This window comes from Sylvia atricapilla, chromosome Z (assembly GCF_009819655.1).
Source record: "Sylvia atricapilla isolate bSylAtr1 chromosome Z, bSylAtr1.pri, whole genome shotgun sequence".
In the NCBI taxonomy this organism is placed as follows: Eukaryota; Metazoa; Chordata; class Aves; order Passeriformes; family Sylviidae; genus Sylvia; species Sylvia atricapilla.
The window spans coordinates 6557702-6580117 of record NC_089174.1 but is presented as its reverse complement, the minus strand read 5'-3'; the positions used below and the strand labels follow the sequence as shown (position 1 = coordinate 6580117).

General features: G+C 46.8%; 1 protein-coding gene across 1 annotated transcript; it reads right to left on the bottom strand.

The window, feature by feature from the left end:
* Positions 1 to 7876: 7876 nt before the first annotated feature.
* On the bottom strand, positions 7877 to 17614 carry ITM2A (integral membrane protein 2A). Its single transcript, XM_066339251.1, has 6 exons — positions 17457 to 17614; positions 13795 to 13926; positions 13409 to 13597; positions 12290 to 12400; positions 10988 to 11138; positions 7877 to 8962 (listed from the first exon to the last, which is right to left on the bottom strand). The coding sequence occupies exons 1-6, from the start codon at positions 17538 to 17540 to the stop codon at positions 8874 to 8876; spliced, it is 756 nt and encodes a 251-aa protein (XP_066195348.1). The 5' UTR covers positions 17541 to 17614; the 3' UTR covers positions 7877 to 8873.
* Between the last annotated feature and the right edge of the window lie 4802 nt (positions 17615 to 22416).

The following is a 22416-nucleotide window of genomic DNA, read 5'->3' as shown; positions in this document are numbered from 1 at the left end:
CCTTCCCTTCCCTTCCCTTCCCTTCCCTTCCCTTCCCTTCCCTTCCCTTCCCTTCCCTTCCCTTCCCTTCCCTTCCCTTCCCTTCCCTTCCCTTCCCTTCCCTTCCTTCCCTTCCCTTCCCTTCCCTTCCCTTCCCTTCCCTTCCCTTCCCTTCCCTTCCCTTCCCTTCCCTTCCCTTCCCTTCCCTTCCCTTCCCTTCCCTTCCCTTCCCTTCCCTTCCCTTCCCTTCCCTTCCCTTCCCTTCCCACCTTGGCAAGATGATTCTGATTCCCACACCCTGCTTGGCCACCAGCCTGAACCCCCAATAATCCCCGAGGTCTGGTGCTGACAAATTCCCTATTTTAGTTCCATGTCGTTGCTGCTTTTGATGCCTCAAGTTTTAGCTTTCATGTTTTTCAGACTCTGTGCTGCCCAGGGGTGCAGTTCTGAGCCTCATATTAAGTGCTAGTCAGGTCTCTTCACAGAGCAGGGAGACAAATCCTTCTCCTGCTGCACACCAAGGACAACTTTCAGGCCCAAAGGCACAAACAAAGGTGGGCTGAAGGGAGGAACAAGAAGGATGGGACCCCACACCCTGGAGCTGTAACAGGAAAATTAAACCCCAATATGCAAATGGACCAAAACTTACAGAAGTGTGAGACCTTGTGACCAGGGGTCCATTCTGTGACCACCCTTTTGGGTCCATCTTGGATGTAGCCCTGGCCAGGGTCTTGTCCTGCCCAAGGTGTAGGTGTACCCTAAAGGCCTTTCAATAAATATCTACTTTATTCTCCAGCTCTGTTCAGTCTCTGTTTCAGGTCAGCCTTCCCAAGGCATCACTTTGAGCCATCCCATGACAGCACCTTTGGGTGTCCCTCCCTCCTGCCCTCTCCTCTTCCTCTTCTGCATGATTTGTGCCCCAGCCTCGAGGCAGGTGACATCTCATAATGCTCAGAAACCCCCAGCCACCTCCTGCCCTGAGCTGGGGGCAGGCCACATTGTCCCCCAACATCTTCAGCGCCCTCTTCACCCTCTGCCATCACCATGAGCCATCCATGGAATCCCAAAGATCTCTTCTTGCCATGAAAAGGGCTGGTTTACAGTTTCTCTTACCAAAGCAGAATTTTTTGCTCTCTCATATATCTTTTCTTTTACCAGCACTGTTCTATTTGCTGTTTTGTCACACGGTTGCGCAACATCCTGAGCACAGTTGCCATTTCTCTGTAACTTGTTAGATTTTCCTTCTGGGGTTAAGGTGGCTTTGACACATATTACTGCACTTTTTACTTCCTTTTTCACTTTGGTGTTAAAAACGAGCCTCAGCCCCAGCTCACAGGGTGTAAATGCACAGACAGAGCACCCCTGGTACTGCCGGACTCTGTTCCTCACACCTCGATAACTAAAACCAACCTCCAGACAAGTGACACAAGTATGAGCCCACACCATCCAACACAAAAACAAAAAAGCTAAAATATCATCAGAGATGTTTTGATAAACATCATGACCAAAAATAAGCTGGGTCCATCAGGGCTGTGCTTGGTTCAGGCTGCAAGTTAAGCCAGGGCAGAGGAGCTGCAGCCTTCGGGTTGATAAACTCTGAGAATTTGATCTACAGCAAAAAAATCTGACTTAGAAAAAAGATTTGGTTATGTAAAGCCATGAGAACAGAATACTAGAGATAAAATGTAGTAATGTCTTTGCCTCAGAGGGGAAGACCTGGTTCTGGTTCCTGCTTCCAGCTGTTCCTCTCTCTTAGGTCACACCAACCCCATCAGGGCCTATGTTTGCTCTGGGCTACCCAGAGGTGCCACTGTGAGGTTAAAGGGAGGAGGAGAATAAAGCCACTTGGAGGTCAGGTACCTCCATGGTCACCACGAGGTTGAGCTCCAGTCATCGAGGTAATAATTTTCGACACCATTTTGATCCATTTTCCTTTTACTCCAACTTTTTTCTCCCTGAATTCAGGGAAGAAAAATGGAAAGTCCAAGCAAGCAGCAAAGGCAGGATGAATTACAATCATGTGAACGAGTGCCATAAGGAATTGTGAGAAGGAACCACTCTCTTAACTCATTTCCCATTTTCCCAAGGGGCCCAGCAGAGCTGTGGAAAAGGAAAATCTTGGTGAGGCTTCAGCTCATGTAAGGTCACAGCTTTTACCACCCACAATGGTCCAGCTTTGCCTCTCAACTTGTACTCCCACAAGTCTCAAGGGAAAAACTTATTTTAAAGAATTTAACCCAGCCAAGCTGTTGCTCTGGCTGACTTGTTTCCCTCATGTGCTGTCAGATCACCAGTCCTGTGACCAGTGCCATTATCTGAACACATCCACAGTCACAGGACACTGGATATTTAAGGGCAGGGTAACTCCCTGTGGTCATGCAAACGTCTGCACAGCTCCAGAGAAAGTTCCCAGGATACCTCAGTGAAACAGAAGCTGAAACTCAGAGAGCTGTGAGGTTCTGTTTGAATGAGAAGATTCTTATTTACGTGAATCAACACAAACCATCAAAGCCCACAGTCCTGCTGCTCAACAGCCTAAAAATCCTAAAGCAGCACTATCCCGAACCCAAAAAGAACAGCAGCATTGCCCATGTTGGTGTGTCCTGCTGCTCATTGAGTTCCTTCACCCAAAATTTCTCCCTCTGGGCCCATCTGCCCCAGCCCAAGTGTCTCTAATGGGACTTCAAATCCCTGATGAGATCTGGTTCAAATCATCACTGTGCTCTGCTGTACATCCCAGCTCTGCAGTGAGGACACATCTTGCCTTCAAGCACAAGGGGTTTTGGCTGGTTTTTTCAAAGAAAACATAAATGAAAACACACACACACACACAAAAAAAAAAAAAACAAAAAAACAAAAAACCCAAAAAAACAAAAAAATGAAATTATATGGAGAAAGCAGAATAAAGGGTTTTGCGGAAGAAAACCATCAGCTTCTCTGAGAAACAACAAATATTGGGATATATGTGTCTGCAAAAGGATAAATGCACGTGTTATCCAATATATCTGCAAATGGGATATTTACTGGAGAAACACAAAGTGTTTCTGCTCTAGGGACCAGGTCTAGTGGGAGGTGAACTGGCAGGGAACTCGATGGGCTTTAAGATTTCTTCCAACCCAAACCATTTCGGGATTCTAAAGGCTATGAAGACATGGAGCTCCACTTTTTCCTCAGACTGCCACAAATTTGGTTTTCCCTCAATCAGGAGTCTTGATCTGGGGGGAAAACAATGCCTGAGAAATGCCCCAGCAGGATGCAATCCTGGGGCAAGCTGTGCTCAGCCACCTCCACCAGAGCAGCCTCACCACGGCAAACCCTCGGAGAGAGGCAGGAAGAGGAGCCGTGGCTTTGGCGCATCCTCCAGGGATCCAGCAGCGCCCTGTGACAGAAAGGGGGTGGAGAGGGGAGCAGGAGGGCTCCTCCCCACACGAAGGCAGCTCACAGTGAGGCTCAGATGGATCTGATAAGCACAGAGCTGTTCCTGTGCCCCCTCCAGAGCTGCTCACAGGCGGGGAGCAGCAGCAGCCCCACTCACAACGGAAGTGTCGGAAGTGTCAGCCTTGGGGTGTGTGAAAGTCTGATCCTCCCGCCTGTTTGGGGTTTTTTGGTCACAAGATGAGGAGGCAAAGCTGTAACTGCTTCCAGCTTCAGGCTGGGTGACAATGCACAGTGGGTAAGGGAAGAGTGGTCTGAAGTGGGGATTCTACATCACTCTGATTTTAAAAAAAATTAAGGATTAATTAGTGCAAAGGGCTGAGAACATGAGATGACAAAAGCTTACGACCACCATCGGCAGAGAATCCGAGGGAGTGAATTACTTGTCACCAAGTGACCACTGAGATCATCACCCCACAGAGCCAAACACCCTCCACAGCCCTTCCCTCCCAAGGGATTTTGGGGCATCAGGCGGAAGGTGTACGTTTATCCACTGAATCGTGGAATGGCTTGGGTGGGAAGGTACCTTTAAGGTGATCACATTCTACCCACTGCCATGGGGAGGGACACCTCCCACTATCCCAGGGTGCTCCAAGCCCCGTCCAACCTGGCTTTGGGCACCTCCAGGGATCCAGGGGCAGTCACAGCATCTCTGGGCCTCCTCCACCTCACAGGGAAAATTTCTTCCCAATATCCCATCTAGACCTCCTCCATCCACAGGTCCATTCCTGATGAATCCCACAAGCTGACACTCTCATTTCAGAATAAAAACACTGGGTTCCAGACCAACAAGGTCTGTGGGAAGGAAGTTCCTTGTTCCAGCGTCAGGTGTCCACCCATGGATTTAACCCACAACAGCTCCGAACATCAATAAGCCCTAAAATGGAACAACTCAAGAGAACCCAAACACTTCTGCAAGACCTGAACCCACAGTGAAAATGAGCCTGGAGACAGGAATTTCACTCTCACATTTCTTAAGGTGGAATTCAGGGCTGTCACAGCACAGAAAGAAATACATTCAAGTAAACAGAACAGTTGAACTGAAGAAATAATTTCCTTGGGAGGTGGAGTGGTAGGTGGAGAGCCTCTAATTACTCTCAAGACAGGAAATACACCCATCCCATTGCCTAGGTAATATCACAAATATATACTCATAATGAAGAAATAATGTTAATGCAATAATGTTACTGTAATTATCCATATTGTAATTATTTTGGTGGCAGCCTGGAAGCTTCAATCAGTGCTGGCATTTGGGCTCTGTGCCACAGCTGGCAGCAGAGCCATCCCCCACCCGGCCTGGAATTAGGACAGGCAAAGCAGCTTTAATCCTTCCAAGCCTGACCTCGAGCTCAGCCCTCCCAGGGGGGTGATTCAGCCACAAAGTGTAGGTTTTGGGGGCTGCACCCCATTTATCTGGTCCTACACAGCTCTGCTGCAGTGCTGTGTCCAGTGCTGGTGTCCCCAACATCAGAAGGACATGGTGCTGTTGGAAGGAGTCCAGAGGAGACTGCAGCACCTCCCCTGTGGAGACAGGTTGGGAGAGCTGGGGCTGTTCTGCCCAGAGAAGGTTCTGGAATAAGAGACTTCCCAGTGTCTGACGGTGCTACAAGGAAGCTGGAGAGGGAATGTTCATCAGGAAGCACAGTGACAGGACAAAGGGGATTGGGTTCACACTGAAAGATGGGAAATTTGGATATACAGAAGAAATTCTCCCCTGGCAAAGGGTACAGAGAAGCTGTGGCTGCCCCACCCCTGGGAGTGTCCAAGGCCAGGCTGAAAGGGGCTTGCAGCACCTGGGAAAGCGGAAGGTGTCCCTGCCCATGGGAAGGGATGGAATGGAATGAGTTTTAAGGTCGCTTCCAACCCAAACAGCCTGAGATTCTGGGACACGGGTTCTCTTCAGGTTCAGGGTGCTCAGTGCTGAGATTTCAGCCACTGCTCACTCCAGATTCTGAGCACAGCTGGATTCTGGGGAGGTTTCCAAGGACTAATGAAGTCCACAGGAGCTAGTCCAGTCTTGCTGGAGGCCCAGCAGGCTCTTTGTCCCCTAGCCCCTTTGCACAGACCCTGGGAGTGCTCCTGAGGGTGGGAGATGACAGTTTCTCACTGCCACATCAAGCACAACTGATCTGCAATGAGCCCTGAGCAGAGCTGAGCCTACTGCCAGAAGAGTCTGGTTTAGACAAACTGTTTATCAAGTCTGAGGTGCTGCAATTCCTCTTCATACCAGCCTGAGGCCTCAGGTTGTCTTTCAAATGTCTCCACACTATCCCTATTTTTTCTTCTGCAGATCTTCATCTCAAGATATTTATATATGCAAAGAAGTTCAATTTTTATCAATTTTTATGAAGAGTAAGACTGGAGGAGACTGAAGTTCTAATTTAGACCATTAGATACTCTAATGGAAGAGTCTGTCACCACAGCCACCCACATCTCAGCAGTCACAGAGAGCAGTAGGTTCTGTGAAGGGCAACAGCATCTCCTCTGAGAAACAAAATCGACTGTGTTATTAATAATTCTTTCTCACGTGTTTTTCTGATTAAAAAACCCCAAAACAAACTCACATGTAATGCTGGAAGAGGAAATATCCAAAGTGCTGCATTGCCAGCTTCACATTGATAAAGGTGTTTAAAATTAACATCTGATTTTGAATTTATAGGGTCAGAAAATGAACCTGCCAGCTCCCCCAAGGAAGCTGCCCAAAATCCCTGCAGAGATCTTCCTGACTGTCCTGTGCCCATAGGATGCTTTTGCAGTAAACACAGATGTAATGAAGCTCTTATAGTAATTGAGTTTGCATTTGCATCCCAGCGGTGTCACCCCCTCAGTCACCACACCCATGCCTGTAGTACAGTTCTACTCAAATATTAACAGGGTTTTTTACACAGGTCAGTTCCATTATAAAAATGTCCCTTATTATGGATAAAAAACTAAGCAAAGACACTGAGCACCAGCTGGATGAAGCTTCGATCAAAAACCATTTCTAGGTTTAATTTTTGACAAAACAGCTGAAAAACTGTCTGATGGGTGAATACATCAAGTTTTTACCAGTCACACATACTTTACACCCAAGTGTTTGCTGCCTGTGCCATCTACTGGTGCAAAGGACTCCTCAAACTCGTGCTCCTTCCTGCTTCTATAGCCCAGCTGAACACAGGAGCTGCTCGAAGCCAAACACAGCATTAGAAGATCCCAAGAAAGTCTTAAAATTCCAGTATTTTGGCTTGGACCCCCAGCCTAAAACGCTTCAGGGAAGACCACAAGGCCAGTAGAGCACACGTGGGACCAAACCCAGCTCCCTGCTCACCTCAGAGCAGGTGAGAACAATCTGTTCCTCCTGTCCTTGGCTCCCTGCCTGGGAACTGACTTCGCTTTGTTCCAAAGGTACAGAAAGTATTCCAGCCCATGTGGAAGCAGTTCCAGCATTCCTGGCTGGAGGTGCATCCACTGCATAGACACTCTGAGCTGGAAAAAACAGTTCCTGGGTTTTATTTTGCATAAAATCAGACCTCAATTGCTACAAGCAGGTGCTTCTTGCTCTCCACAATCAACATACCTCCAAGTCCTTCCACTCAAGGCTATCAAAAGAACCCATCCGGGTTATCACCCCAGCCTATCCAGAGGAGCAGGAAAACACCCCTTTTCTGAGGACACAAAGTCTTGAGGGAAAACTTCCCAGCGTAGCTGCTCCTCCCAGTAACATCTGTGAGTGAAGGGAACCTGGCTCGCAGTGACAGGAATTGGAGCTTTCTACAGCGTTTTATTTCACTATATACTTCAATTTACTGAAATACTCTCCTAGACATCCTACTTTAGAGCCAAAGCTCTGGTTTTGGGACACATCCTTGGGGGGAAGAGGTGTCTTCTCCTTTCTCCTGCAGCTTCCTGAGCAATGACAGAGCAGCAATTCCTACAGACACCTCTCCCGCCCCACTGTTCTCTGTGCAGAAATCCTGTTTTCCTTCCAGCTGCACAATCCCAGGCACCTTCCAGGAAAGCCACAAGGGTTCAGCAACACTTTAGCTCCGAGCCCCAGCACTTTCAGGGCAGGACTCTCCTGTCTGAGCTTCCAGCAAAGCTCAGGGTCAGAGCTGAGGGTTCATTAACCTCTGTTCAGCCCCTCATTAACACCCACCAACACCCTGGGACAGGCAAACCTTCAATCACAGCCTCATCACCAGCAGTATTGAAATGAATTGTAAATACACCCTGCCCTTCCAGTGAACACCCCCTGAGCTGCCCCTGGGGGATCCTGTTTGGAGAGAGCTGTCTGTTTTTCCCCTCTGTTTCTCGAGCTTGTCTGGCACCACAAAGCATTTCCAACAGCAGCAGGAAGAAGAAATTCAGCTTCACAAGCTCCTAAAGAACTAAGAGGGGTAAAAAAAGAGCAATGCACACTGCCCCGGGCCCAAAGCATCATCCCCCTGACCTCTGAGCACCAAATACAACACAAACACCAAAGTTTTAGAGAAACATTTATTATAGGGTTGCAGAATTTATGCCAATATAAAGTCCCTTAATAAAACTCTAGAGTTCATTAACTGCAGGACACTAACTCTTCATTCTCTGTAGACTGCAGCTTTCCAAAAAAAGGGAACAATGCTCTGACTGCAGCAGTAATGCTACTTGCTCATAAAAAGTTGATCTAAAAAGTTTTATATCAGCCCAAGTAGTTTAAGTTTACAACTACAGTCACGTTCACAAGTGAGCTATACCAGAACAGATCCTGGAAATAGGAAATTACAGGATAAACCAAGTAATAACCAAAAATACTGACAAGCTTTAAGAGCAACTCTATCAGAATTTAACAACTAAATGCCACAAAACCAAACTAAGGGAGAAGAACTCAACATAAGCTCAGGGAAGGTTCCAAATATACATACGAATTCAATACAGTAATTGCACAAAAAGAAACAGGGTAGTGTTAAAGGTTTCTGATCACTGAGCTTGGATTTTACATGCTGCACACATGGTCGTTAAAATAAACCTTTAATGAGCCAGATCGGGAAGGTTTTTGAGCCAAGATACGGAGTGCAGAGCTATTCTACAGAACTACACAAGATGTGCAAACCACAGATTATTAATATTAATCATTCTGTGAAAGTTAAGGTGAACATAACTGGTTCCAGCCAAGGAACTGGTTAACATTTTTATATATATATATTTTTCTGCCATTCCCAGATTACACTAAATCAAACACATTCAACAGATAAACTGGTTATTAGCCTTCTAAAAAAAAAAAACCTTACTCAAATTTAAGTTTTACATGAGACAACTAAAAAGTTATACCAAGGATCAACAAAAGCTGAAATGGTGACTCTTGTCTTCTGAAATACAAGCAATACACAGAAAATGCATAAGGCTTTTGATTATCACTGCACGGTTTAATTGCAGAAGTCGATGTCTAATGCTGACTTCTCCAAGAAGGTGTGACCTGGTCACCTCCCATCTGTCACCTTTCACTGCTGACAGATCTTTGTCTCAACCACGAAAGAGTTTTCAAAGTGTCTGATTGAGTGACAGTTCTCCGCTGCCCGTTTCTGCACACCTGGGGATGAGAGAGGACAAGAGGCTGAGTGAAGGGATCCACAGCCCACAGCAAACATTGCCAGGGCTCAGTCGTTCAGTGCACTGTGCTGCTCCAGCCAGGAATTGCCACCAGAGCCTGCTATGGGGTTGTTTTCCATCCCAAATCCCTCCCTCACCGTGCGCATTTGCACAGAGTGCGCTTTGCAGAGCACTTCACCTTGGGAGGATTTACCTCACTCTGGTTCCTCCTAACACTATTAAAGTGATTTTCTCTATTCTGGGACATGCCAGCGCTGGGTCTGACCCAGGCAGTTTGCCTCTTTCAGCTGTGGCTCAGCAAGAGACAGGAACACAGCAGTCCTATCATCAAAGAGCTGCCCTCCTCAATCACTTCCATCTGCAGTAATTCAGAAGGATTTAGTTTGCTTAATAAGCAGAGAATTGCTCAGATCAAGCAAGAGAAGCACCAACTCTTAACCCAACCCCAACAGGGCACTGCTTTGGTTTATAAACACCTAAAATCCAGGCTGTCCTTCAATTCCAAGGCATCAGAATGGAGGTGAATTTTCCAGAGCCCAACTAAGAGCATGACCTGGGTTTCTCCCATGCCTCCAAGTTTCAACTCCATAGAACTGACACAGCACCAGAGGTCAGTTTGATCTAACAGATGAACACACAAACTCCACAAAAGCTGAGAGCCCAGGCAGCATTAGCTAAATGAGAATAAACAAAATGACTTTTCCAGAAAAGTCCCAGGAGTTTATCCATTGCAGTCTCATTTCTGTGGCATGGCCTGTACACTGTGTGCTAGAAATGAGACAGGGAAGGCAAGGCAAGACTTGTCCCTGAACAATTTTCTCCGCAATTTGATCATATTTCCCACCCTCTCCCTTCCACAGGTGAACAAGGAGTTACAGCACAGCAGCTGTACCAGGAAACATTTTCCATTTTCCAGAATCCTTTTGTGCAAGTTCTCTGCAGGAATCTTTTACACTGCAGCAAAGATGTCAACAACGTGTTAGAGCAGGATGATTTCAGGGAACATCATAAACACTCTTCACAGGGCTGTCTACAGATACAGCAGCTGTCAATTTAGCCTTGTTCCCAAAATCATTCTCACAACAGCTCAGTCACACGCCTCTGCCCCCCATGAGGGCAGCATTTAGTGTTCCTTCAAGTGCCCTACACAGAACCCCTCTGCTGCTCCCACAGAGGGAGCCCTGCTCCCATCCACAACAGGATGTTGTGTGCAGCAAGATGTGGCTCCTGATGCTGCAACTGCGCTGAGGAAACTCTTGCCTAAGAGCTTGGCAGCCAAACCAGAGCACAGAGTCCTGACAAACCAAACATTTGCATTCTGAAAGGCTCTAACTGACAAAGGGTTAGCTCACTGTGTTTGGTGGGAGCTGCAAATATGAAATGCTTTGAGCTACACTGAAACAAAATTCACAGCATCAGATTTCTGCCTCCCAGGCCTTCTCCCTGTAGATCAGAGCACAGACAGCTTAGTCCCTGTCAGGGGGTTGCAGGAGCACACAGGGAATAAAGAACCAGAGCTCAGCAGTTCCTCTGAAGTGTCCTTCCTCTTTCAGAGAGGAAGTATGGGATGTCCAGAGCCCAGTGTTCAATTACTTTTTTTCCAGAGCAAGTAAAGCAGAAGAAAATGTTTTTATTTGGTGCTCCTGTAACCCAGTTTTAGATAGGACAAGGACAGAATAAGCTGCGCCTACAGAGACTCACATTATCTGATGGATTATATGAATTTTGAGGTCAAACTTATAACTTTAACCATAAATTGGAACAGGAACAGACTTAAATTTGCTTTGGGCACGTAACCTGTAATTGTGTAACTGAAACCTTCTCAGCATATTCAAGTGACACTTTATATTCAGACATGAAGGGAGGGGAAATACCCAGCAGGGCCAGGAGTAGCCTCAGCTTCTGCTGAACACCCAGATTCCACAGAATAAGAAATCCCCAGGTTTAAGTGTTTAACCCTTCCCTAGTTAAACAACGCACGTGCTTTTTCCTGAGGGGAGCTTACCCATGATTTGGTCTCTGCGCTGAAGCCTGAAGGTCTCTTTCCCCACACAGAGCTGGTAGATGAAGATGCCCAGGTCAGACACGTTATCGATCTCCTCTGTAACCACCATCTCCTCACGCACCAGGTACGTCTGGGGCAGGTAAGAGCCAGTCTGGAAGAGACAAAGCCTGAAGGTACAAACTGCTGCCAACAGCAGACAAGCAACTACATTTCACTCTTTGCTTTGGAAGGGATTCAAGCAGCAGAGTTCAGTTTTCCTGACTTTTAATACCAAGATACTCTGAGCTCAACCAGTTGCATACCAGGGAAGTTAAAAACTGACCAGGCCATTTCAAACAGCTGCAGTTACACCCAAACAAAGCACAATTAACTCTGCAAGCCCCACGTGAAGAAAATGTAAATTGAACCTGGGGAGGTTTATCTGCACACAAAGTTTGCAGCTAAAAGAGAAACAAAATATTGTGAAAGACTGCAGGTTGGAGGCAATGTACTTCTAATATAAAAAAGGCAAGGTAATCTACAAAAGGCATTACCAGATGCTCCAAAAAAATCTTCCAAACACTACCACAAAACAAAAGCACTACCAAAACAGCTTCCTAACCTCTAACTCCTAAACTCCTAAAACCAGGAGCAGGGACATACACTTGCAGTTTGTTTCCATGGAGACAAAAAAAAAAAAAAAAAAAAAAAAAAAAGGCGACAAGCTGAACTAGACCAGTGGCCTCTAGAACCGGGTGTAAGAGAGCCAATGATTTTTTTAAAAAGTCCATTTGATGCATGATAGCCAAGTATTGCATTTAACTGGGAAGCAGCAGCAAGCCCTATCAACTTGACCCATAAATCATCTTGGAAAAACACCAGTTTTAGTCACTGAAGAGTCAAATGCTTGTGGTGATCTCATAACTGCAGCGCCAATAACTGGGGAACAAGTTCACATTGTTCTTTTCAGCAAAACCCTCACGGGGCGAGCGAGCTTGCCGGGAGTAACTCTCAGGTTTAGGCTTTCAATGATATTTGGAGCTTTATCAAATTCCTTTCTAACAGCTAAATTTAACCTTATCTGCTGGTTGCTTTCAGCTCTCATAAAGCCAGGTATTAATAAGAGCATTAGGCATGAATCTACTCAACATAATATACACTGACAGCTGGCCTTAACTTCAGTGCAGTGACTGAGCCAGGGGATTATGGACTTTGATGGAGGGAGGACTGTTCTAGCAAGGGCCTGGAGTTCAAGAGCAGCACCCAGCACTCTTGGCAAAAGGCAGTCTGTCAGCAGAACCCAGCAGCAAAGCTCCCACATACCGCCAGCTTGGCAAAGAGATCCATCAGGTTCCTTGGAGGCATGACTATGGAAGTGTTCAGTGGGATCACGTAGCAGTTCCCCAGCTGCAGGTCGAGATATGCTGTCAAAAGCTGTTTTAAAAACAAATTTTCAATTAGTCAGGGGGCCTTTGATTAGGAGAACACAATTCCACCAGGAGCAAGGCAAGCTAAAGAAGCTAGATCAGTCACAGCTACTACAAAAGTGATGCATTCAGGAATTGCCCAGTGTAAGAACTGAACTGTTACCACCTTGGCAAACCAAGTGGTTACAGCAATAGTTTAAAGAACTTTCCTGCATAAGAGAAAGCTGAATATAAAAGCAGCTTCTGCCACTATTGTAAAGGAGTACAGTTTGTACTAACACAGAGGAAGTATTTGGGAGTATGATCTCATAACTGAAAAGGTCTAATTAAGCACAGTGCAAACAAAAGGTATCCAGCTGCTGATAAACAATGATTCCCTTTAAATAGTTCTTCAGGAAAGTGTTAGTCCCTACAAAAATCTCATCAGCTTTGCCACTGACCACAAGAACTGCAGCAACAAGAATTATCTGTTTATTCTATCTGCATTGCCAAGGCTGGATTTACAACCAACCTCCAAGAGGTTTCACAGCTGACTGAGGATAGATGTTAACACTATCAACACAACTTTGATAAAAAAGTCAAATGAAAGCCACCCTCTCCTCCTTGCCTTACAGAAACTTGTTGCAACTACCACAGCACTGTCAGGTTGTAGGTTTCAGCTGCTTGAAGTGATTTTCCAATGCCCTTCTCCAAGTCCCACACCTGTTTGCAATTCTACATTTTGCTGCAACATGGTGCTGGGCCCTCATTCCCTTAACTCACATTTATGATGTTCTCTATTTACACGGGATTCCTGATCTAACAAGCAGCACTTGCAGATCTCCCACGGGCAACGACAAAGCTGCCCCCAGCACTGAGATGCACTTTTCTAGGAAACAACTCAGAGCTCCTGCCCACAGCGAGCGTACCACCCGTGCAGAGTTAATCCCACTGTTGCAGAGTTCACAGGGTCAGCTCTGCCACGCTTAAGCCCGAGTTGCAGGCTGTGCTGAGAGGGAGCTGCCCCCACACTGACCCTGTCGAAGTCGTGCACGATGGCGGCGGGGTCGCTGTCGGAGAACTTGGGCACGGGCACGTCGATGATGGCGATGTTGTCGTCCTCGCGGATGTCGGCCTCCTCGGCGATGGGCAGGAAGTACGGCTCCACCGCGCGCTCCCGGCCCTCGTTCTCAAAGTAGCACATCTCCCCACGGTACACCTTGTGCTGGGACACGAGCAAGGGCAGGTAAGACACAGATCAGCTTTAACACTGCACGTCTGTCTGCTGAGACCGAGCACGGGTCTGTCACACCCAAAGGACACACAGCTGTCATGTCCCCATCCTCTTTCCAGTCTAGTGATAATCCCTTTATACATTTTTCTAACCAGTGCTGTTTAAACAAAAAAGAACTCTCAGATTACCTTTGGCATGAAGTACTTGTAGATGCAGGCTCCACCCACAACAACCCCTGCCAAGATGAAGGCCAGGCCCAGCAGAGTCAAGAGACATCTTCCAGATGAGTTTTCACCCCTGTGTGTGGCAACTTCTGGGTCCTTTAAATAAAGAAAGGGAGAACTGACAATGGGCAGCTGCTCTGAATTTAAAGTGAGTTGCTATCAACTGTTTCACTTTGATCCACCATGTCCTATTTCTTCTAGGTGTGGGAATTACAAGTCAGCATCATAAAATAAAACATTCGCACGAAATGTTACTGCATCAGATTAAGATCAGTTTCCAAACAGCACTGAGAGTATTTTCTGAGTCAGAGGATGTGTTCTAGACAAACCTTTGTCCAGAAACTATTTGAGATGCACAAAACTTAAATAACTGTCACAAAAGATCTTGTGCTGCAGTCACACTCTAATACAAAAAGCAGGATTTGTAGATCAAGGTCATTAAACATACACAGTGTCTTCAGGCCTCTTCCCATCCTCCTCTCGATATCGTGTGCATTAGCATCACTTTTCCTCCCAAAGCTGGATTAACAGAAGCCAAGATGCAACTTTGTCTCTTGGCTGGGGAACAGACAACTGACACGAGTCACCAGGTTTTTGGAACTTTTAATATGCACAAGCAAAGTCCATTATGAAAGAAAACGACTCATCAGCTTAAACACAGCTTCCAATTATACCAAATAAAAACAAGTCCCTGTGGCACATCCTACCCTGCGGCCTCAAAATAACCTTTCTCTTACCCAAATCCCAGGAAGTTTTGTTTCCAACAGCCTGAAACTTCTCTTTTTAGCTCAGCAGCATGTTTTCTGCCACCCAATGTTCCCTCAAACAAACATGATTGCACCCAAAGGAAACGACTCTCAGGTGGTGGTGAGTTGTGCAATCCTCACTGCAAAGGCAGAGGTGCTGTCTGAAAGGAAAGTTTAACCTTCAGAGTTCCTGCAGCACCTTCCCAGACTTCCAGCTGCAAGCCAAGTGATGACAACAGCAAAAGTGCTGTCAAACACCAAACAATCAGAAGAGACATTCTCTCCTGAAATCACACACTGGGCTTGAGTCTTTAAAAGGAACAAACAAAACACAAAAACAACCACCAAACCCAAAGTGTTTAGATAACCCCTATATTTGGTCAAGAATGCCCCTTTAATGATTCCTGACTCCAGGATTTAATAGCTTGCTTTCAAGATCTGCTCTTTGTCCCAGTCAGGAAGGAAGAAAATTCAATTTCACAGTAAAAGATCTTTTCCTTTGAGGTGTTCCCAGAATCAGTGGCTGGGCAGGGCACAGCAGCTTCCATGGCCTTTCTTTATTTGGGTCTTGCAGAACCCAACACATTTAGTGACCTGTGCTCCCAGCAAGTGCCAGCATTATCACCAGGGCTGCAATATTTCCATGCTCAGCAAGATGCAGCAGCATAAAAGTCAAAGCCCTCAGTTATGCAAGTGCTGAAACAAACCCCAAGCTGTTTTGTGAAAGTCAATACTCCCACATTCCACTCGCGCATCCTCCAAACACAGAAATGTTGGTTCAGCAGGGCACAAGCTGCTACAATTGGCATGTGAAGCATTTGTTTAAAAAGAAACGAACTACAAAAAGCCAAACCCTGGTTTCAAGCCGGAATGACGCCACATTTCTGTGGCACTGTGTGAAAATCACCTTTCAGGGTTAAGCAGCTGTAAGATGGAGATTAATTCTGTTCTCTCTGCGTTCTCCCACCTTCACCTCCACCTTGGAGCACCTTACTCATCCAGCCTGTCCCTACTTGAACACACCAGTCTGCACCAGTTTTGCACTGCAGCCATCCCAGCGCAGGGGTGATGTCGACATCTAATTAGCTACACTTGCACTACACCTATTTCAAACAAAGCGAAGCTACTTGAGCATATTAAGCAGCAACGTGGGCAGCTGAACCTGAGAGAGAAGAGTTGACAGAGCTGCTGTGAGAACACAACAGAAAGATTTTGCTCGAGCAGGTTACAAAACCTCTGCACAAAAGTAACAGGTAAAAGTCAAAAACCTACAGAGAAAATGCAGTTCTAAGCTGTAACAACCAAGGCAAAGGAGGGATAAGAGACAAGAAGAAAAATCACTTGTTTTAACACTGCTGACAGCCCAAAGAACCTGCAGGGAGAATATTCTGCAAGCTCAAGGGTTTTGTGCAGATACTCCAGGGACTTTTATTGTGCTGTTTCAGCCAACATTAACCTTTAAGCTTGTTTGCCCTGCACAAATATTCCAGCTAAAGAAGACATTAACAACCACTCCAACAAGTTTGTCTTGGAGTAAAATTATGAACTTGATGTTTACATGCAACTCCAAGCCCTGAAGTCAGAGTGAAGAGTTGTTAAAGTCCCATGTACCTGGGTGCAAACACACAGAATATTCCAAACTGAGAGGAGCAGCTCTCATGAGAACAGAAAAAGGGGTGTGTTTATTAGAACTATTCCAGTCAGAGCTTTCACAGTCCAGGGCTAGTAAATATACATGTATAACCAGTTGCCTTAGGAGTAGCTGAGGAGTTCTTCCTACAAGAAACTGGCCAGGCTAACGACACCTTCAAATTTTAAATCCTTTATCTGCCTTGTTTTCCTACTTTCTCTCCTTTTGATCCTGTAATTGGGTGCCACTGTATTAAATGTGCACACATCAAACCGACAGCTCAGAAGAGCCCACTGAGCAAGAAAATCGCTCTGCATCCCTTCCCCTTCCAAAGGAAGGCTATTTCAGGTGAAGCTGTGTAGGCTGGTAGGGAAGCTGCTTTCCTGATTAAAGCTTAGAAGGAAAAAAAAAAAAAAAAAAAAAAAAAAAAACCCAAACCAGAACTGGAGTCCAACACCACAAGCTTTGTTGTTTTTAAAATTTTCTTACTCTCCGATTGCAAATAAACTCAGCCCGTGCCATCTTCCCCATCTAGAGCCACCGATGTATTTACCTACAGGCCGAGCCTCTCCATCTGCCTAAAACGCAAGACACCTTCAAAACAATTTTCCCACAAACTGGGAAAGTTCCACTCAAGCGGGCGACGCGCAGCTCTCTGGGAAGGAAAAGCCAACCACAGGGTGCTCGACTGGGTTTCTATTTAAAACCCTTTATGGCAGGTTTCTTAATTTAAGCGCAACACCGACGCCTCACCGCAGCTGCCGGGAGGCTGCGAGCGCCGCCGGGAGCGGAGGACGAGCCTCAGCCCGCTTTGTTTGCCTGCAAGGCGCCGGCCGAGCGCTGCCAGCACCAGCGGAGGGCTCTCCCTGCGCTGCCCGGCCGGCCCTGCGCCGAGCAGGGAGCTTTAAAGCGCCCGTCAGGAAACGCTGCGCTGGCACGGGCCCAGCTCGACATAAACACCCGGTGCCGGCGCTGGGCCGGGGGTGTCACGGGACATCGCACCGCGACAGGGCTGCGGAGAGGGACAGCACCGCGGCCCTGCGGCGTGTCACGGCTGAGGGGAGCCGTTCCCTCAGCCCCGGGCAGGGCGCGGCGGAGAGACCGCCACACGAGCGAGAGCCCCGCGGCCGCCGCTGCCGCCGCTTCCCCCCGGCCGCCAGAAAATGGCGGCGGCTCCGTCTCCTCGCGCCCCCCCTCACACCGCCCCGCTCCTCCCGCCGCCGCCGGCCGGGACACCCCTGTGCCCGCACCTTGTCGGCCACCAGCGCCTCGGCCGCCTCCTTTTTGGGCTCATCCTTGAGGGCGAAGGGCGAGTTGAAGGCGATCTTCACCATGGCGCCGGCGCTGCTGCCGCGTCCCGGAGCGGCAGCGGGGACAGCGCGGAGGGTGGGGCGGGGTCTGCGGTGGCCACGCCCCCGGCCCCGCCCACGGGCGCTGCCGGGAGCGCCCCCTGGCGGCCGCGCCCGCACACGGCTCCAGCGCCCTGCGGCTCGCCTCAGGCGCCGGGAGCGGGTGCCCACATGGAGCGACGGGATCAGAGAGGCTGGAAAAGGCCTCTGAGACCATCAAGTCCAGCCTGTGACCGGTCCCCGCCTTTGTCACCAGCCCACAGCACTAAGTGCCACCTCCAGTCCTTCCTTAGCCACCCCAGGGATGGAGAGTCCAAACCTCCCTGGGCAGCCCCTTCCAAGGGCTGACCATCCTTTCCATGGAGAGATTCCTGCTGCTGTCCAACCTGAGCCCATCCTGGCACAGCTTAAGGCCGTTCCCTCTCCTCCTGTCCCTGTTCCCTGTTCCCCGGCTGTCCCCTCCTGTCAGGGAGTTGTGCAGAGCCACAAGTTCCCCTTGAACCTTCTTTTCTCCAGGCTGAGCCCCTTTCCCAGCTCCCTCACCCTCTCCTGGGGCTCCCTGGCACCTGTCCCAGTGCTCTGCCCGTGCCATGGAAAGAAGTTCTTCCTCACACTGAGGTGGAACTTCTTGTGGTTTAGCTAATGGCCATTGCTCCTTGTCCTGTCCCCGGCACCACAGAGCAGAGCCTGGTGCCATCCCTCGGTGCCCCTTGGAGATACTGGTATGGATTGATGAGATCCCCTCACAGTCTTCCCTTCTCCAGACTATCCAAGCCCAGCTGCCACAGACTCTCCTCATCAGAGAGATGCTCCAGACCCCTCATCATCTTCGTGGCCTCTGCTGAACCCTCTCCAGCCACTCCTTGGTTTTTTTTGTCTTCAAGAAACCCAGACCTGGGCACAGCCCTCCAGATGTGCCTCAGAAGGGAGAATGAAACGCTTCATGCATTAGACTGTCTGCAACAATCTGCTTCTTCATATGGATGGAAATCTGTGTCCGTCTCTCCAGAATCTGACTTTACAGCTCTACAAAGAAATCTGGTTTGAATCTGGTGCCCACACCACGGAGCCCTCCCTCACAGACAGCTGTAATTAAACAGAGCTGAACACTTATGCAAATATTGCAATAAGTAATTCTTCTAAGTGTAAACAACGTGCAGTGTGGATTCCAGCATTCAAAGCATGTTCCTGTTATTCCACAGATGGAATACACTGTGTTTCCTTTCAAGATCACAGGTTTGATATTGCTGCCTTTCATGTCTGTAAGAATTTTGACATTGACTTCAGTCAGACAAGAACAAACTGTTTTATATCTGTTTAGACTGACTTGATCTAGTAACAGAAAACACTTTAACCTCATTTTATCAAGAAACCAGGGAAAAATCAATTTTCTTATTTCCTAGCTTTAGCATGTTGGGAATAAGTCAAGCTCTACTCTCAGAGTCCTTGGAACACAGATTTAGGACAGATTAAGAAGTTTCCGATATGACCAATGCAACATCTATACACTCCAAACTGCCAGTGGATAAATTCCATGAATAATTTTTGGTATCTTAATCTAATGTAATTACTTCATGCTTAAATTGAGTTTATCTTCCAATTACCCAACACCTTTATTTGAAAAAGAAGACAGAAATAAAACTAGAATAGAACAGAAATAGACTCCTGCCTTTCATCAAGGCAAATGTCTGTACACCTCAGCTGCCTCTTTGTCCATGCTCTGTTGCAAGAGATGGACACACCTGGAAATACTGTGCTCAGAGAGAAAAAAAAAAAAAAAAAAAAAAAAAAAAAAAAAAAAAAAAAAAAAAAAAAAAAAAGTTAAAGAATGGAAGGGGGTTTTACATTTGTCTGCACTCAAGTTTGGAAAACTGGAACTTTCATAAATTTTGTTGTAGATTTTTTTTAATGTGTATTTCTGTAGTGTATGTGACAATAATTTATCTTAACATGTTCAAAACTTGTTTAATATATGCACTTTAAAAAGTGTCTGGGAAAAAGTAATTTCAGCATTATCAAAGAGTTGTACACAGCTGATACTCTCAGTTCAGTCAGCACAAACTCCTTCCAAACACATCTCCTCCTACAATAATCTGAGTGTGTTTTGTAGAATACCAGGTTGGGAAGACATAAGAAAAGAGAGATTTCTTTTTTTCCCTTCTAGAAATCATCAGGCTATTTGAATAAATATTAGAGAACTCCATGGGTGATTCCCCCACTTCACTCCTAAAACGCTTTTTTGCCTTAGTCCTGGCCCAGGTTTTTTTTTCAGACTTTTGCCCTTTTTTTGATTGCAATTAGGCCTGGAAATCCCAAGCCATCTAAAGAAGTCATATCACTTCTTCTTTTGAATTCTGCAATATTTCTGCTTTTCTTTACTATTAAAATACCCTGGAGTTAATTTCCTGGTATTTATTCTGAGATCATCTTTATCACCTTGGCAGGAAAGAGATTATCCCCTGATGCTTAATTGTCCTTTCAATCCTTCTGGTGTCTGTAAAGTTAAGGCAACACTGTCTTAAAAAAAATCACAAATACATGGAGCAAATTGTTTTAGAGGCTGGAGAAATTTGGTCAAAGAGAGGGAGAGCTGGAATGCCATGGTGGCTATGATGCTGTTACCTTTACCCACAGAGAAGACAACTGTATTTCTTAGAAGGACCACTAAACCCCAATGCCTCCGTTTTAGCAGCAGTGATGACATAAGGAGCCTAGACAGTCTAAGAATATTAAAGACCAGGCTTTGGAAGGTGAGTTTGTACCTTGTATTGCACCAGGCAGTGACTCAGCAGATAATCCCCCTGGAAGCTCCTCTTTGAGCAATCCTAAATTAATTTTTAACGTGTAGGAGGTTTTTTAGCTCTTCTAACACACTTTTTTAGAACTCCAGCCATAAGATGTGCTCACATTTATTCTATCTCTCTTTTTTTTTTTTTTTTTTTTTTTTTTTTTTAATGCCAGGAGAAGCCTCCCTTATTTTCTGGGAACAATGGGATGTTCTATTTATCCTAGTTTTTGAAGTAGTCTCCCACTTTGAAGTAGGAGGTGCTGTGTGTGTGCATAATCCTGGCTCAGAGCTGGGAGGAGGAGGCGGCTGCAGGCTGGCAGAGCATGTGAGCACATGTTCTGCATTTCAGTGGTCACTCACAGATCCTTAAACCTGAGTAATGTTTTGTTAGACCTAAATCCATGCACAGAGTTCAGCACTGAAGTGTGAATTCGGTCAGCTGAGCCTCACTTACTGCAGAGCTCACAGTGACAACTCTCAGCTGAGCCCAGCCTGGACTCAAGGTGTAAAGAAACAGTAATTAATACAACCAGTAATTAACTGTTTTAAATATACAGTATATCCAGCAGTTGGGTTTTTTTTTATGAGCAGTGCAATTACTGACAGAAGTGCCATTAAAGTAAACAAATATGTCATGCAGGGATGTTAAAGAGAAACTACAAACTCTCTCTTTTCCAAAAGACCTTCTCCCAGTTTGATATTTTATATTTATCCAGATGTCTGAAGTTCTGCTTCTTGCCTCCAGCCCTTTCCCAACTATCTTGTAAAGCATTCCTCCCTCACCACCTCCTCCTGTTTTTCCTCACTCTCCAGCTCTGGTGTTCCATCTCCATTCCTTCCCTAATCAGTGACCTGGGACCTCTTTTACCTTTCTGCATTTTCTTAGGGCTATTGACACTGAATCCATCTGGATTTCAGACCACAAGACTGCAAAACTGCGTGCTGCCAGTTTAAACTTTTGTGGAGGGAAGTTTTTCCCATTAAATTTGGGCCCTCGAGTGAGGATCTGTGTCTGGAGAGGAAATGTTGTTTGCTCTGCTGCCTTCCCCTACTGCCTGGCAGGCTTCTCTCCACTGCAGCAGTGTTAGATTAGGATCTGTGGCAAAGAAAATACACATTACTCACTTCTACTGATGCCTTGTTACAAAACACTGCAACAGGAATGTTGGTTAAATGGAAAGTTGCCTATTTCCATGCAGGGAAAAGTCAGGAGTACCTTTTCTCTGCAGTGTCCAGCTGTGGGAAGAATGAGAAGAGGGAGCCTGAAGGACACAGAGATCCTGCTGATGTGATCAGGTCAGTGTTGAAGAGACCTCACTGCCCACACAGCCATTGCATCACAGAGCAGAATTCCACAAGAAATTCCAGTCCTCTGGAACATCTGCCAAGTGAGCAGCATGCCTAGGGTGATCAGCAGCCCCAAAGGACAGAAGGGCCAAATGTGAGTGTGGTGTAACTGTAGTGAGGCAGGCAGAGATCTGTCAGGAACCTGGAGTCCTGGCAGGTCTGTAACAGCATTGCCACACTCTGCTGCTGGAGGAAAACCAACAGCCGCTCAAAGCTCAGAGTGTCTTCTCCTGAACCCGCCAAATACACATTTTTGGACAGAGATTCGTGTTTGCCTTGGCACTGAGGGGTGGCATCCGGGATTCTCCCTCTTTCCTTTCAGGCACTCTTTCCCTCAAACCCACTCCAGGACTTCTCCCTCTGGCCAGGTGGGCTGGCAGAGGCTCAGCTCTTCCAGGGGCTGCTGTAGGGGAGGACCCCCAGACTGGGTTTGTTTTTGTTTGAATTGGGGCTGTTACTTTTTGGACACCCTAAACAGGAAAGTGCTGAAGAAAACCCAGACCCTCATCCTTGGCATTCTCCCTGTGCGCTGATCCCTTCTTTAGTAGGAACTTTAGTGGCTCTGCCATCCTGCTGGAATGCTGCACATCAGGAGAGCCCACACCTACACATGGAGATGTTGCTGCAAGAGGCAGCTTCTTCTCAAACAGTCCAGGCTTGATCCTGCTGTGACCAAGTCATGTTTGAGCTCAGTTTAGCAATGAATGTGGACACGAGGATGTCTCG

Bases quoted from the DNA above. Each gene is read 5' to 3' on its own strand.
- ITM2A (XM_066339251.1), bottom strand. From the start codon at position 17,540: ATGGTGAAGATCGCCTTCAACTCGCCCTTCGCCCTCAAGGATGAGCCC. The intron at 13,598-13,794 runs GTAATCTGAGAG...CTCGTGTCCCAG, and splicing joins ACAAGTACTTCATGCCAAAG to CACAAGGTGTACCGTGGGGA. The intron at 11,139-12,289 runs GTATGTGGGAGC...TGTCTCTTCCAG, and splicing joins ATCTCTTTGCCAAGCTGGCG to ACTGGCTCTTACCTGCCCCA.